We start from the raw sequence: 14,799 nt of genomic DNA on the forward strand, positions 1-14,799 counted from the left end.
AAGGAAATTCGAGAGCTTTCCTACGGGTTATCTTTAGTGCCGATGCTATTAAATTACGTCGTTTATTTACTCGGGTGATTAGGAACTGCGAAAATATATCAGGCGACGTCAAGCTAACTCACCTAAACACTTAACATTCGATGACTCAACAAATTATGCGTCCCTCAGTAAAAGAGCCACTGGAAAAATGTCGGAGCATGCCGCGGTAAATGGTAGCTATGAAGTGACAAACAAATAGACATTTATTACTTACCAAATATTATTAACCGATTTTCTTGATACTAAAGTTACGAAGGGCGATGGTTCGTATTATTCAAGTGTTCTTCGTTGTGACTGGTCGATAGGATGAAATAACTCGATCGTATTTCAGCCAATAACTAATCGTTTTGCTTATACAACAACGCTTCTTCCTGTCCAAAATGGTTATTCCGTGATCGTGAATTCGACGTTAGTAAATTGAATTTTGCACCGCCCGGAAACTAATCAAGATACTAATTTGCAATTCATAGGATGTCGAAGCCGTTTTACGCAATATTTTTAATAGATTCTTTTTTATAAACAAACTTTACGCCCAAATGCATGAATGGATGTCATTTTGACATGAGAAATTTATCAATGAATAAGAATAAGCTGGAGTTCGCTTGCCAGTGGCGATATTTACATATTCCGTCGGATCATATTCCTCCTGAATAATCGGGAATAATTCGAAATTCAGGGGAACGAACTGTCGAGTTGGTCGCTTGTTAAATCCGTGAATTTTTTCGCGATTAAATTGGCCAGGTCGTAATTGTGGTTCTCCTAATTTGCGATATCGATAATCGATGCTATGAACAAATAAGTATATTATCAACGTAAAACAAGTCATTAATGATGTATAACTGTGAAGGGAAATATTGATTATGTATAACGTATTTAATGGTCGAATAGCAGAAATTACTTCCTATTTCGAAAACATATATGTTTCTTTCTCAGACATACACTACTCTCAGCTTTTTCATTCGACGTCAATACAAGATTCTTTTTCTGGTTGTATATATTTCAGATATAATTGAGGAAATTCATCCTATTGAACAGTCGTTGGTAAGTAGATCTCAGATTTTCTGTAACCCGCGTCTTAATGCGCTTTAGATGTCCCAGTGACCGTATTAAGATATTCGCAACTGTCACTATTGAGCGACTAGAGTGGAGAACTTTGCAGCGTTGAAAATGCCTTATAGTTCAATTTATACCCACAGTCATCAATTATTGAGAAGAATTTTTTAATATCTCGATGTCACGGATTAGAATATCGACGAGGAAGTCTTTCTGCGTTTTTCTGTCAAAGCATCGTTAGAAGTTTTCTGTCTTTCCCCGTGAAACATTGTTAATCTCAGGCCATTACGAATAAAGCCCCGGGTAAAGACATGGTGTTGTTTTATCTCCCGAAAGTCGTACGTAATTCCCCCATGTGGCTCCGTCGTTTCCTTGGAAATCATAATTTCTTAGCTGTAATCGCCGGATAAATTTAATATAACAACCGACTCCGACGCTGGTTACTAGGTGATTAAGGCTTTGGTGCAGAGTCGTCAATTAAAATATGATGGATCCTTTAGAATTTCGCTTGCAGTCGTTTGGAATATATTATACAGCCTGCTCTCTCTTCAAATATTTCCTTGTACGGTTGGTGGAATATCAGCACTAACGCGTCCCTGGCTACTTTGGTAGTGTTAATGGGGATAAGAGTCTGCAGTGCAAATGCATTGATTTTATGAGTTCACCAGTCTCACTTCAATATTTGGTATTCGCCGAGAATGACAGCTATTCGATTACTGAGGGAATTCTCATCCTGCAGACGAGATTTGACCCAGCTGCGTCACCATCAATAGACAGTCGACTAAATGTTAGAAGAATCGTTATCCCGCTTGTGATTAAAGCAGATGTATCCTTCTAATTGGCAAGACTTTCGGGAATTTGATTTTTAGAACTTTCTCTTCTGGAACGGAGACATTTTCTCACATTTCCAATTGCTTTTGGTCAATAGTGAAAAGTTATGTCGTCATACCATGGTCCAACCGTTAGTTTATATTGGCAACTGTGATGGTATTGAATGTGCTTAATGTTTTGTCTAAATGCTCTCCCTAAATGACACATTAGAATAATATATCTGTGAAATAGCAATCAAGATTAATCCGACACTTGAAGACTAAAGGGAATTAAAGGTTTATTGAGACCATAATGTTTCGGCAGCGTTTCCTAACAGCCATCATGGTGGAATAGTTATCTGCAAATGAAGAAAAACATGGAAAGAATTAACAATAAGCAAGCTGAATTGTTGCTATATTCTCAGATATATCGTTCGATGATATTCCATGCACAAAATGTTCTATCATTTTGTGTAATACAGTTTACATGCGTCTGACTTTGTTGAGGTATACTTTGCGAAGATCTTACACCGACTACTTAACGGGTAATAACCAGTTTAGAGCAGGGATGTTGAGCACGTATAGCCCTTAGTGGAGTACTAACTCCATACTTAGAATCGCGATTTTAAGGGGTTCGTACTACACTCTGCCTGGGGTTAAGTTTTGCTCCGGGAACTCTTTTATATGCACATTTTCCAGTAGCTAATTCTTGGTTGCGAATGATACTATCGAGTGCTTTCATATCGAACCGGCATTTCTAGCAGGTGCGAAAAAAGAACACACGCCAGTGTGTTTCAAAGGTATCAAACATTCTTTGCGGAAAGCGAATATCGACGACCGCGTAGCGCGGAGAAAAATAAATATATGTTTTTCATGAAAACGGCGATAACAAATCATCAAAGGCCGAAGATCCGAGGATGGTTTGTTTTATTTACACGTATTTGTAACAGCCAACCGGCCGCGTTCGGAGCGGCGAATTGAAAAAGTTATTTGCTATGCGACGAAAAGCCAAATAAATGCCATATTGGTGGTCAACGTTTCGTATTTATTTTGAATAAACGAATCTCGTCTGAATCCGATAATTCAATATATTAACGCACACGACACAAACAGCAGGACTTCCGCAGACTGTCGAGTTATTGGAAACATATCTGCTGTTTATATCATCGGTGATAATCACCGACACACCACCAGGCTCCGATATCAATTGGAAATGCGGCGATGATGTATCGGCATATCGTCGCGGTATAGCTGGTGTTTTTGTGTGCTACTCCTACGACACAGTTCAACCACCCGCCCTCGTATTGTAGGTGATATAAGACAGCGCTTAAGATAGATGCCTTTTGAGTCGTTAAAGATAAAACCCAGTTTAAAAATTAGAGAAGAAACTATTTAACAGGCTACTACTGCTCGCTAAGCATTTTATATTTTTGAATTCATTGAGTTATTTATTCATAGAATATTTATTGTAACAGAAGAGAGGAAAATGTTCAACTGGTTAGAAACAAAGTCAACATTGAAGTGATGCATTATAAATTGTGTTCACAAGGCATTGTAATAAAGAATATATTTGTTGCGTATTGCAATACATCGTTTAATTTATTTCATAAAATTCTGGTTTGTAGGAGCGCGTTTTTTTTTTACACGTGCATCGATTAAAATTGTTCCAAAATTGCTGAGCGAGTAATTTCAGTAATGTTGTCGTAGCATTATCGCAGTATCAATTCGTTAATGAACGCGTCGAATAGAAATTTCTGTTCGCATTCTTGACGGAACTTGGTACATAGACGTATATCCGCTAAACACATGTCGCTAGATATTGAGTGGGTTTCCGCGCTTAAGAGTCAGGTAAAAAAATATACGTCGCCACACGGCATTATAAATGATATAACGTATATAGCCCAGACAACGTGATTAACGGCGAATTAAACATATGTTTCATGCGGCGCGAAATATTGTATAGAAAAAATCTCATGTGTCCGTCAGTTTATAAACGTTACGTACGTACGTATATATATGCGTTAACACTAGTTTTAAAAAATCGAGCTGCGTGTATTCGCCTATACTTGTAAGTATACAGTATAATATATATGATATGATGTATCTGCGGAATCTAATCGACACTACGTAATTGAAACTGCCTCGATTATCAAGTTAAATAATTTATGTAAACACGTTCGTTCCATCGACCACTGACCGATTGCCCTGTTAACGCACATGTGACGCCATATCAACGAACAAGTTTTTGACTATTAAAACCTGTTTTATCACTGTAAAGGTTATAATTTTTTTAGGTTCAATAAACCTGATTCAAAGCTAAACGTTGAAAAGTACCTGGATACCCAGGTGGTATTCTCCCTTGATGTTCATTTATAGTAATAGTAATAGTAGTTAAATTTCTAAGGCGCGATTTTTACTGTGATACAATGTTCAACGGCGCTTTCCATCAGATAAGTATCATTACCCTCCAGCCTATAACTCTAACCATTTATCAGTCATCTCTCCCTGGGGAAAGGTAACATTCGAGCAGTAACATCTAGGCGCATTGGAGTCATCTATTAGACCAGGTATACCCATTTATCCAGGCCAAAGAGAGGCAATGAGGATAAATCTTTTTGCGCGGGGACACTACGGTAATGTACGGGCTTTCTACAGTCGAACGCTCTAACCACTCGCCCACACCCCTCGCTTAAAAGTTATTAGTATTTAGTTGAAATAAACCTCTGATTAGAAGATATAGCAATTGGGAATTGTATCATCCTCCTAGCGACTCGGCCACGCCAAAGCGGTCGGGTGTCGTAGAAATTCGTATCAACAACAATGAGCCAGTAATGAAAACAAATTTTCACATATTTCTGCTTGGATTCTAGCGTTGGGGTTGGCGAGTGATAATAGTCTCATATCCATCCGATATTGACACCGTGGAGGGATATACATTAAATATAATGTATATTTAGCGTCCTTCGCAAATAGTCAATTTCACCAGTATCGATCATCATTAGGAAAACAATTATTTGGAACCAAGCGTGAAAACCTCTTACGACATCGTTATTAAATTGAGGCACATCACCAGCTACGTCATCTGCGCCGCATCATTAGGCGGTTGTTTGTTTTTGTTGTTGGATTGTTAATATATGTATCGACCACAGGGCATTTAAATTGGTCACCGGTGAAGCGTAATATGTTTATCAGAAATTGCTATCTAATGGGTAGTGGCTGATAGCGGACTCGAAGCCACCAGACCCGACGTCTGAAAGCCAGACTCGGTCGAAATTTTCCCCGGGTTTGGTTAACCAATTAATGAAATCACTTAATGGTTTTATTGATTTCAGTAAATTACACCATGCTCCAGAAATCAATGACAAAAGCTTCTGAAATTTGGAATGTCCCCGTTCTGGGCGGCTTTCGATAGACATTCGTGTTTCTCGGAAACGAACATGATACCAATGATTCTGTGATAATTTCATTACCTTTGTTATCTGCGTTTGGTAACTTTATAACGCGTCGTATTGTGACTTCGCGTGCGCTAATTGGGGGTCACGCACGGGTCGTAACGGGAGCCACACCACGTCTTTGACGTAACTTCTCTTCCGCTAACTTTTCTCGCATACGTCGCACGGAATATCGCTGACCCATTTTCTTTTTCGCATTTGAAACCTTGCCCTCTGTAAACTCTAGGTATTAGCTAATCCCCGAGGCAAAAAGTTGCTAATGCGACAAACCAGATATATCCATTACGCGCGAAATGGATTTTCCTCGTACTCAGATGTATATGTGTCCATTTTCATGTTCAAACGTTTGTTATTGTCAAGGACGATGAAATTTGCGACATCTTAAGCTAAAATTTCACACGCCTTCGTAGTAATATCTCTCATCCAAAATACAGCTTTCGCTCTAATCAAGACACAGGAGTCAGCTTAGTCTAGAGTTCTTAATTTTCGCTGAATTGATTAAGTCCCCCGTCTATAATACGGTCTGATCTGGGAGATTTTGATATTTAGAGTCAACCGCATACAGACCTGGTATTCGATTGGCAGTGACATCTCACTCGACACTCAAACGAAACGCGCTATCGAGAGACGCTTAGTCCGTTCGTTTCTCTGATGATAGGATTTAGTCAAAATCCCGAAACTGTCGGATAATAAATCGGATATCATGTCAATTGTGGGATTTTATTTCGCATGCTTAGACGGTATTAGTATCCGACAGAAGTGACATTCAATTCTTACACCGAAGCCTGATGGTTATATTGATTAGAGATCGATATGTATATACATATACGCGCAAATAACATTAGAGATATGAATATAAACAACAATAATAATATGATTTATGAAACGAGATCTGCGTGTCATATTACATTATTGACGAATGTAAATATGGAAAATAAATGCATTATGACATTGTCTTAGAATCCGGTCTAAATGGATTTACCGTATACGAAATGAATACACGAATTATTTGCACATACCTCCATGTTCATGTGTCATCCGACGATTCCGACGACGGCATCTTTTAAGCATTTGGAATTTTCCAATATTTAGAGAAATGATAAAGCAATACAAGTGAAATTTACACACTACATGAATTTTTAGATTTTGATGGATAGCAGTGTAAAACGAATGTAGATGATTGGTAAAGGAATAGCAACTTTAGCCTCTGAATTGACTATACAGATGGTCTACGAAAGCTTTTTTGAAATGCGACTATTGTTTGTAGCACCTAATTGAATTTCCGAACACTAGGGTTAACGGTATGCTGCACAGGACAGTAATTGGGTCAAATATTTTTGAAAAGATGCAACGAGAGGTAAACATCAAAGGTAGTAGTCGTCACCAACAACATGGCTATTTATGTAGCATCCAGAACTTGCTTCAAGTTTACACTAAACGAATTAAACAGCAGTGATACTGAAAAGGATGTTCTATATTGAACGCTAGAAAATAAGATACATCATGATATTTTCTTTTTTTAAGTAGGGATTGACCCTGTGATTTATCTAATAAGTATAGATTTCGTTTCATTTTGTTTTGATTTGGTGTCCCTTACAGCCCTGCTGCACCTACTGGGAGCGAAGCAGGGATTTGATTTTGAAATCGGAAATCGAAGTACAGGTATACACAGTCTAATTAGATTATATTTCGCGCTCACAACAAAAGCGTAAATACAACATATAATATAATAACATCTAAAAGAGAATATCCATCTCAAGTCACTATAACCTTTCTAATTGGATAGAAATCGAACACATTTAATATCGAATTAAAATGAAGCGTTTGAATTATTAAAAAATGAATAATTATATTCACCAAAAAAATTAGCTCATAAAACATGACGTATCTAGATGGTAATTCAAAAAAAATCCTCATCTAATATTGAAGTTAATATTATTGTTGTAAATTTCAACGTGGCCACTCCATCAACGCGTATTGGCATTTCCATATGATGAAGCCTGCGTTTTATTTGTTAATTCATAGGAAGCAAAATATGTGAAATATGTAAACAGTGGTCTAGGATACTGTATATATTTCTATCACTATTCACATGCATGTAGATTTTTTTTATTGAACCTAGCGGCGGAAATGTGCTTAGTTGTGTTTGGCGATATCATGGCGATATCATGATTTTATAACATGTTTATTGTCACTATGATTATTATCTTTAATGGCGTAAAAATGGCTTCATCTTTCTTGGAATGATTACTACCGTTCAGGAGAAAAGGCTTATCAGATTATGATCTCGTAGCTATTATTAGATTCTTCTTCGAATGTTAAACTGATCAGTTAAAAAAGTTTATAAACACGGCCTAACGCGACGCATTGCCAGAAACGAATAAACTGACGTAGAATTTAATTGTGCGGAATATGTTCGCAGAGAGTTGGAGATTTCTGAACGATCTTGAACAAAACATCTGAACAACGAGGGTGTGTAGTAAATGTAAGTATGTCGGTTGCTATTGATTTATCGTTGTCTCCTCGGCGCAGCAACCGGACGTGTTAACGCTACGAGCAGATTTGCAGCGCAGCGTTTGACGGTACGGACGCGTTCTCACGGCGCTCCCCATACATCCGTTGCTTCGGTGTCTCGTTGAATAGTTCTAATAAACCGGACTAAATTGTCCCGCATAAAGGCAATGGAACTATTACGAAAGGAGCATTTACAAACATAAACCATCAGGTAATTTGATTGTTGTTAAAATAATAGGGTTTCTCCTAAGGAACATAGGTATATTTTTTCAGTAGAACACTTATCAAACTGAATGATTCAAATAGATTTTCTATTTTACGTTCGAATGTTTTATCATTTGGAAATATTCGAAGTAAATAGAAAAATATAGACTTGTGATAAATACAGAAGTAAATACCGTTTCACTGGCAATTTCTTTTTGAAATATATTATACGGCTGTAGTTGTATGGATAATCTAATGGCCTCGATTCGAGGGAAACTTTCTAGGCACGAATTTTCTGTCAACCCTTATCACTACAACAGTTGCAGTGATGTCGTCGATATATATAACGCTAGAATAAAAAGCTTATGACTATGCATAATGATTTTTTGATAGAGGCTATTTTGTTCACGTCGCACTCCTCTGCCGACATATGTTTCATTCGTATCAATTGCGGATACTACGTCGAGTCTCTGGAAATCGTTAAGTGCTGTCGACGTCGATTTCTAAGTTTGTTAATTAATAGCGCAGATGTCCGCCATAAATTCCGAAGTTACAGTGCATTAACCGTTACAGTCTATCGAAAAAGCCTAACTTGCTAAGTCGCTAACTTGCTATTTTTCTGCGTGGTTAATTGCGCTACCGATTTAGCTCTGGTGCCACCGGATGATGATTTCTTAATTCGAGCAATTTCGTCGTTTGCCCGCGGGTGTTAGTTCGGTTCGAATTTATAACGAACTTGCAAGCATCAACTGCTGTAAGAATTAAGCAGCGTCACGCGTTTCGGCGGAAACCGCGAACGCTTTTAAAACTCGCTTTCATTCGAGCGTTGAAATCATTTCGCCTAAATTAATCCGCGCCCATCATATCTTAACGCATCGACGAATTAGTTCGGAATTACATCGTTTTCGAAGATCTTAATTTTTTTTTTCAAATTTTGCCAGTCCATAGGAATGGATACGGAGGCATTTGAAAACATTCCTATAATAATAAATGTTTTTATTGAAAACAATTATCTATCTGAAATTATCAGGCATTTCAGTGCACTAAAACAAATGATTATAATCGCACGTGCGTATCAGACCACACGCAATTATTACAGATTCGTCGAAAACTAGGTTTATTCAACGGAATTGGTGTCGTCCTCATTTCGTTTAACGGCCAATGTCGTAGTAGTTTTGGTCTTCTATTTGCGCTAATTATGGAGTAACGACCAGTTTATCGTAGTTTTACGATATGCATTGCGCGAATGTAGGCTCGGTTTGAGTAATCAAAAAGTGTTTATAGCTCCATAATCTCCACAGCGCGTCCGATGTCAACGCGTGTGCAATAAACACTTCTCATATGAACAGTTAAATTGGAGTTATCCTCAGCTTCTGTCGGATTATCTCGTCAATTCACAAGCAACTGCCGGAATTCTGCTGGCCGAAGAAAGACCCGTCTACAGCAGCTATCTTTGTAAGTAACCATATTATACGCACTAAAATGCTTAGTTCAAAGTATCATTTTCCCCCCAAAGAGATTTTGCTTTCTCTCGGGTATATTTGTGTTTATTTTTACGGCCACGGATGGATGAGCCGACGAAAGTTCGGCGTAAAATCTAAACAGACAGCACGTCGTATACAGGCTCGATAAAAAAAAAGGCACGCAGCAGCTGGTGAAACTGAATTGTCGATGATGAGATATCGAGTAGCGACCGGTCAATGGATCTTATCGTCTGAAAAAACACCCGTTAACTAGGTAATGTCGATTGGATGCGTCGGAGAAATGTAATTTGCAACGTCCAGCTTTATTGAGCGGTCAGCGCTGGAATAACATGGCATATACGTCGAATGAAGATTACGCCGCTGTCTTATCAATTCGTTTCAGGAGCGTGACTTTCTTATAGGTCGTAATCGTGAACATTTTGACGGACAGGCGACTAGTGAGGTCGCATATTAGGTCTTATAGGAGCGTCGTTCGGAAGGTGTATATTTTGTTTTCTATGATATTCAAGATTTTGTAATCATTATTCGGTATACTCGAACATTCTATACTTCTGTGTTGGCCGTGATGATCTATTGTCTGTTGCTACGAATCGACGATCATCGCCATTACGCGACAATTAGTACTGACGGAGCAGTAACCGACGCAATTTATCATACATAATCCCGACGTAACGAGAATCTGCTAATATTTCGTCGGACCTTTTAACTGTCGAGCTGGCACCGATGCTTACATATTTCAGTCCGAGCCGCCGCGCCTGTCAAATAGATCGGATCAGGCCGTGATGCCACCATGAAAGCGGCTAATGAAACAGCCAAATTGGCTCCTTAATCTCGCGCAAGCAGCCGCTCAATCAAAGGGGATGCACGGATGAATCGCGTACCCACTTTCATTTTCGTTCTTCGTGTGACATTTCTTGTCTTTCAGATTTAGACATCGTCTGCCAGCTGTAATATATCGACGGCGGACAATATGTTTGCAGTTTCCCAAAATACTTGTAGACTGAACGGCACATAGTGTGACGACTCCTGGTTTAACCACGGACGTATAAGCTAGAGTTCATACGTCCGTGGTTTCAGGGGAGTTGTACATCGTTTAGATCAGATCGTATATAATTCAACGCCTGTTGATTTCGAGCTCGGTTGACAATGGGCGCATTACTATTCTTTATTCGATTAATTACGAGCCGTTAGGTCTCTCTAACTACATTAAACCGGTCAACATCTTGTACGCAGTGGGAGTTGGGGATAACCTCTAACCAACCCATCAGCTGTTGCGCTTGTTGATTCCTATTGATGAGTATTCTTAGCCCATTAGCAGCAGATGGCTTGGCCCTAGATTAGAAATACGACAACGATTAAAAATGTCACTTATACCACATTACCACATTAATCGCAAACTTTAATAGATATTGGCTTTTCAATTTGTATTTAGGGATCTAGATCAATTTAATCCAATGACTCATGTCCTTTCGAATTTTATCGTTTCAGATCAAATCGAAGGAATCCTTGAACCCAGTGCGTACATGATAGACAGAAGTGAAATGAATAACCCAACTGTGGCGGCTGCCATAGACAATAGCACCGGACTTGTATCGTCAGAGAGTGGGAACTCCTCTGTTGCCAATGATTCTATCATGGAAAACTCGACTGGTGATATCACGGATGAACCATGGCTGCGTGGTATCGTTATACCGTTCTACGTAATAATATTCATACTTGGTATAACTGGTAATACGATCGTTGTGTTCGTCGTGGCACGGAACAAATCCATGCAAACTATCACGAATATTTTCATTACAAACTTGGCTCTATCAGACATCATGATGTGTCTAATGGCAGTGCCTTTTACTCCCTTGGCGGCATTTATGGGTGACTGGATATTCGGCGACACAATTTGTCACATCCTTCCGATGGCACTTGCTGTAAGTGTTTTCGTTTCTACGTTGACCTCGACTGCGATTGCCATTGATAGGTACTTCGTTATCGTTTACCCCTTTAAGCCGAGGATGAAAGTATGGATCTGTTTGCTATTGATCTTCTTTATTTGGATGATATCGACATCGATTTCTATGCCTTTGGCAATATATCAGAGAGTCGAATACAACGCCGCGAAGAACATTCAATTCTGCGGCGAAAAATGGCCGGATACGCAATCTCGGAAGTTCTTCACGTACACGATCTTTATCCTTCAGTACGTGGCTCCGTGCACCGTCATCATATTTTGTTACCACGAAGTCTCCCGAGTTCTCAAAGAAAGGTCGCGCGCAAAAATCGGAAGCGGGAGTAAATCTCGGGAAAAAGAGATACTGGAAATCAAACGAAAAAGACGAACCAATAAAATGTTAATCGCTATGGTTGTCATTTTTATGGTATGTTGGATGCCTTTGAACGTAGTACATCTACTCTCAGAAAACATAACCAGCGTACAACACTGGTATTGGTTCACTTTGGTATTCTTCATAGCGCATATTATAGCTATGAGCTCAACGATATATAATCCATTTTTATACGCCTGGATGAATGACAATTTCCGCAAGGAATTTAAGACAATTTTACCATGCCTGTTCGTGCTTCGTCCTCGCAGTAACATTAATGGGTCGACCCAATATTCAACCGTCGACACGGCGGTCACAAACGTCGAGCGATCGCCGATGAGAGAACGAAACGGCAGTAATAGCGGAAGTGGCAAGAGCGCGCACGCTCATTATGACCTTGACTCGGAGAAAGTTCACCTCAAAGTAACTGCCGACCACGAGGACGTGTAACTAGATTTCGAAACGCGGCGTAAAATGGAACTGACACCGACGTCAGACAATGTACATCAATCGAATGTCTTGTCAGCACATTCTGTCCATTAAATTGAAGGATACGGATAAATCATAATGAATGTACATTGAATTATCTTCCAATGAATTGCTGAACAGGCAAACCAAAAAAAAAAAACAAACAAAACTTAACATAGCAGACAAACCACGAATGTACAGACGAATAATTTAATAAATAAAGTGTCTCTGTGATTTTTAGTGCTTTACTGTTGAATTTTGGTAGATTATCGTATGTTGTATGAACCTGTAAAGTGTTATAATATGAATAATATACGACCCGTAGTGAAAAATAAGGCGATCATGTATTCCTAGATGGGACGAACACTATCATTTTATTATGGTGCTATATGTATTGACTAAAATACGAAATAACACTGTCACTGGATCTAGGAAAAGCGTGTTTCGCGACAACAACTGTGCTAGGTACCGAATTACACAAAACGGCAGCTTTTAGATGATATATCTGCCCTGTCTCGATATAGTATATAGTATATGATCACAGGTCGAGCCTCGGTGTTAAATGATGATCGAGGATGATATACGACACAAGAATAGGTCGTTTTAGAATTGAAAATATGAATAAACGAAAGAATGTAAAAAATGCAATAATACCAACCGCAACTTAGTCATTATTTATGGAGATAAAAGAAGGAAATAAAAAAGAATGAAATTTTCTGAGTGCCCTATTATCCGCCATATTATCGAAGTAATCGTGAAAAGAATGATAAAAGATGATATGAGGTTATGTGTTTTTTTTTAATTTCATGTTCTTACCGTAACTCGTGTCGGCGTGAAATAAAACGTGTAGGCTACAAACATATTGATGATACGAGCATGTGAAGTTGAGAACAAAAAGCAGCTGTTTTGATAAATACAATAGTCGTTGGAGTATAAATCGCATTGTACCATGTGTAACTAATTCATATTTCACGCCTATGCCGTTTATGTTTGTATAGAATTTTTTTTACGGTTATGACAACATCGTGATTTGGATGACGCGATGTGTTCACGTGTGCGGCGGCGGTCACGATATCTCGCATATTCTGTGACCGCTCGCACTATTTTGTGAAGATTTGGATGTTTTTTTTTTGTTTTAAGAAAAAAAGTAAGAAAATCATCGTCAATACCTATTTACCTACATTCCACCAATGACATATTTCAGGTATTTACTTTGAAATGTACATGCATACATACAGTCATCTTTACTCTTTTTTATGTCTTATAGGGCCATTCTTTTCATGTACTCAGATATTTGGGCATTATGTACTTTGACTAAGAACCAGTATGGGCCAATGATGATTTCAAGCGTTCGCTTTCATCGATTTATGTTTCCTATAAAGAAATACGCTTTGCTTTATGATGATTTCAGATGAAATCGCTATTGATAAAAGTATCGATTGAGTTTGATCGATGCTTCAGTTAAACCAGGTAATACGAGTTTATCGGTTTTCGTAACCCACGTGATCGGCTGTGAGTGAAATGAGGTTGTGATGACGGTTGCGATGACGTGGAGGGTGTGTAAGATATGTATTTGTGAGTAGTGAAATGAGGGTGTCGGTGCATTATCTTCCCAACGTCAAACGAATGAATGTGGGCTCAAAAGCTGGGTTTATGAGACAGATAGAACGCGGAAATGAATAGTGGGCGAGAATGAGAAGTGAATGTTATGTGAAAGTGTGTTAAACGAATGTGTCATCGATCGAGAGTTTGATGTGAAAAGGGTGTCTATTTCCCAGACGTTTTTTAAAGTAATGTTACCAAATTTGCCAAAAAATCCCAATTTGAAGACATGCAATATTTTCAATAAATTGTCTGTCAACGACGTTGATATCTTGTATCAATTGACTGCATATCTCTTCTTTAGTTTTGTTACTATCGCTCGTTGAATAACGTAGTTTCATCAATATATCACTTTTCAGACCATTACGATTTTTGAAGTGTGTGGACGTGTGAATATCGTTGTACGTGCGCCTCATTGCTTGAGTGATTTTTTTGCCAGAAATATCTGATGAAACATATACCAAGTAATATTATTTATTCGCCAACGATGGTATTTTATTAAAGAAAATGTAAATATCGAAAATAGCTCAGTGTTTCACAATATTAATTAGTCCCACAAAGCCTATAAAAATAGGTGAGCCTTGTTCGGGTGGTCACCTGGTTATTACTCGCATTGAGGATTCTATGAGGAAACCTCTGCTGTTTTCATCGACTGTGTATCGGAATGGTAATTGTGTAACTGCGTGAATCTCATTGATTTGTGTGTGTGTGTGTGGAGTGAACAAGGTCGAACTTACGCGCCGATACTATTTTTGGCGATAGTGATTTATTCATGGGTTTCAGGTGATGACAGACGCATGAAAGAGTTACGCGTTAAGATTGAACTAATCTTAGAGAGTCGAAGTTATCCCTCGACTGT

At 38.5% G+C, this 14,799-nt stretch overlaps 1 protein-coding gene across 2 annotated transcripts; it reads left to right on the top strand.

The window, feature by feature from the left end:
- The first annotated feature begins 7,936 nt into the window (after nucleotides 1-7,936).
- LOC141899725 (prolactin-releasing peptide receptor-like) lies at nucleotides 7,937-13,273 on the top strand. 2 transcript variants are annotated; one of them, XM_074786197.1, is made up of 2 exons: nucleotides 7,937-8,078; nucleotides 11,044-13,273. In XM_074786197.1, the coding sequence occupies exon 2, from the start codon at nucleotides 11,079-11,081 to the stop codon at nucleotides 12,318-12,320; it is 1,242 nt and encodes a 413-aa protein (XP_074642298.1). In that variant the 5' UTR covers nucleotides 7,937-8,078; nucleotides 11,044-11,078; the 3' UTR covers nucleotides 12,321-13,273. The 2 variants fall into 2 exon arrangements, with proteins under 2 accessions (XP_074642298.1, XP_074642297.1); XM_074786196.1 differs by lacking the exon at nucleotides 7,937-8,078 and adding an exon at nucleotides 9,394-9,526.
- Nucleotides 13,274-14,799: the final 1,526 nt, after the last annotated feature.

The sequence above is a fragment of the Tubulanus polymorphus genome, chromosome 2, assembly GCF_964204645.1.
Source record: "Tubulanus polymorphus chromosome 2, tnTubPoly1.2, whole genome shotgun sequence".
Classification (NCBI taxonomy): domain Eukaryota; kingdom Metazoa; phylum Nemertea; class Palaeonemertea; order Tubulaniformes; family Tubulanidae; genus Tubulanus; species Tubulanus polymorphus.

What these genes read in the sequence shown, in the direction of transcription:
- LOC141899725 (XM_074786197.1), top strand. Translation starts at nt 11,079, where the DNA reads ATGATAGACAGAAGTGAAATGAATAACCCAACTGTGGCGGCTGCCATA.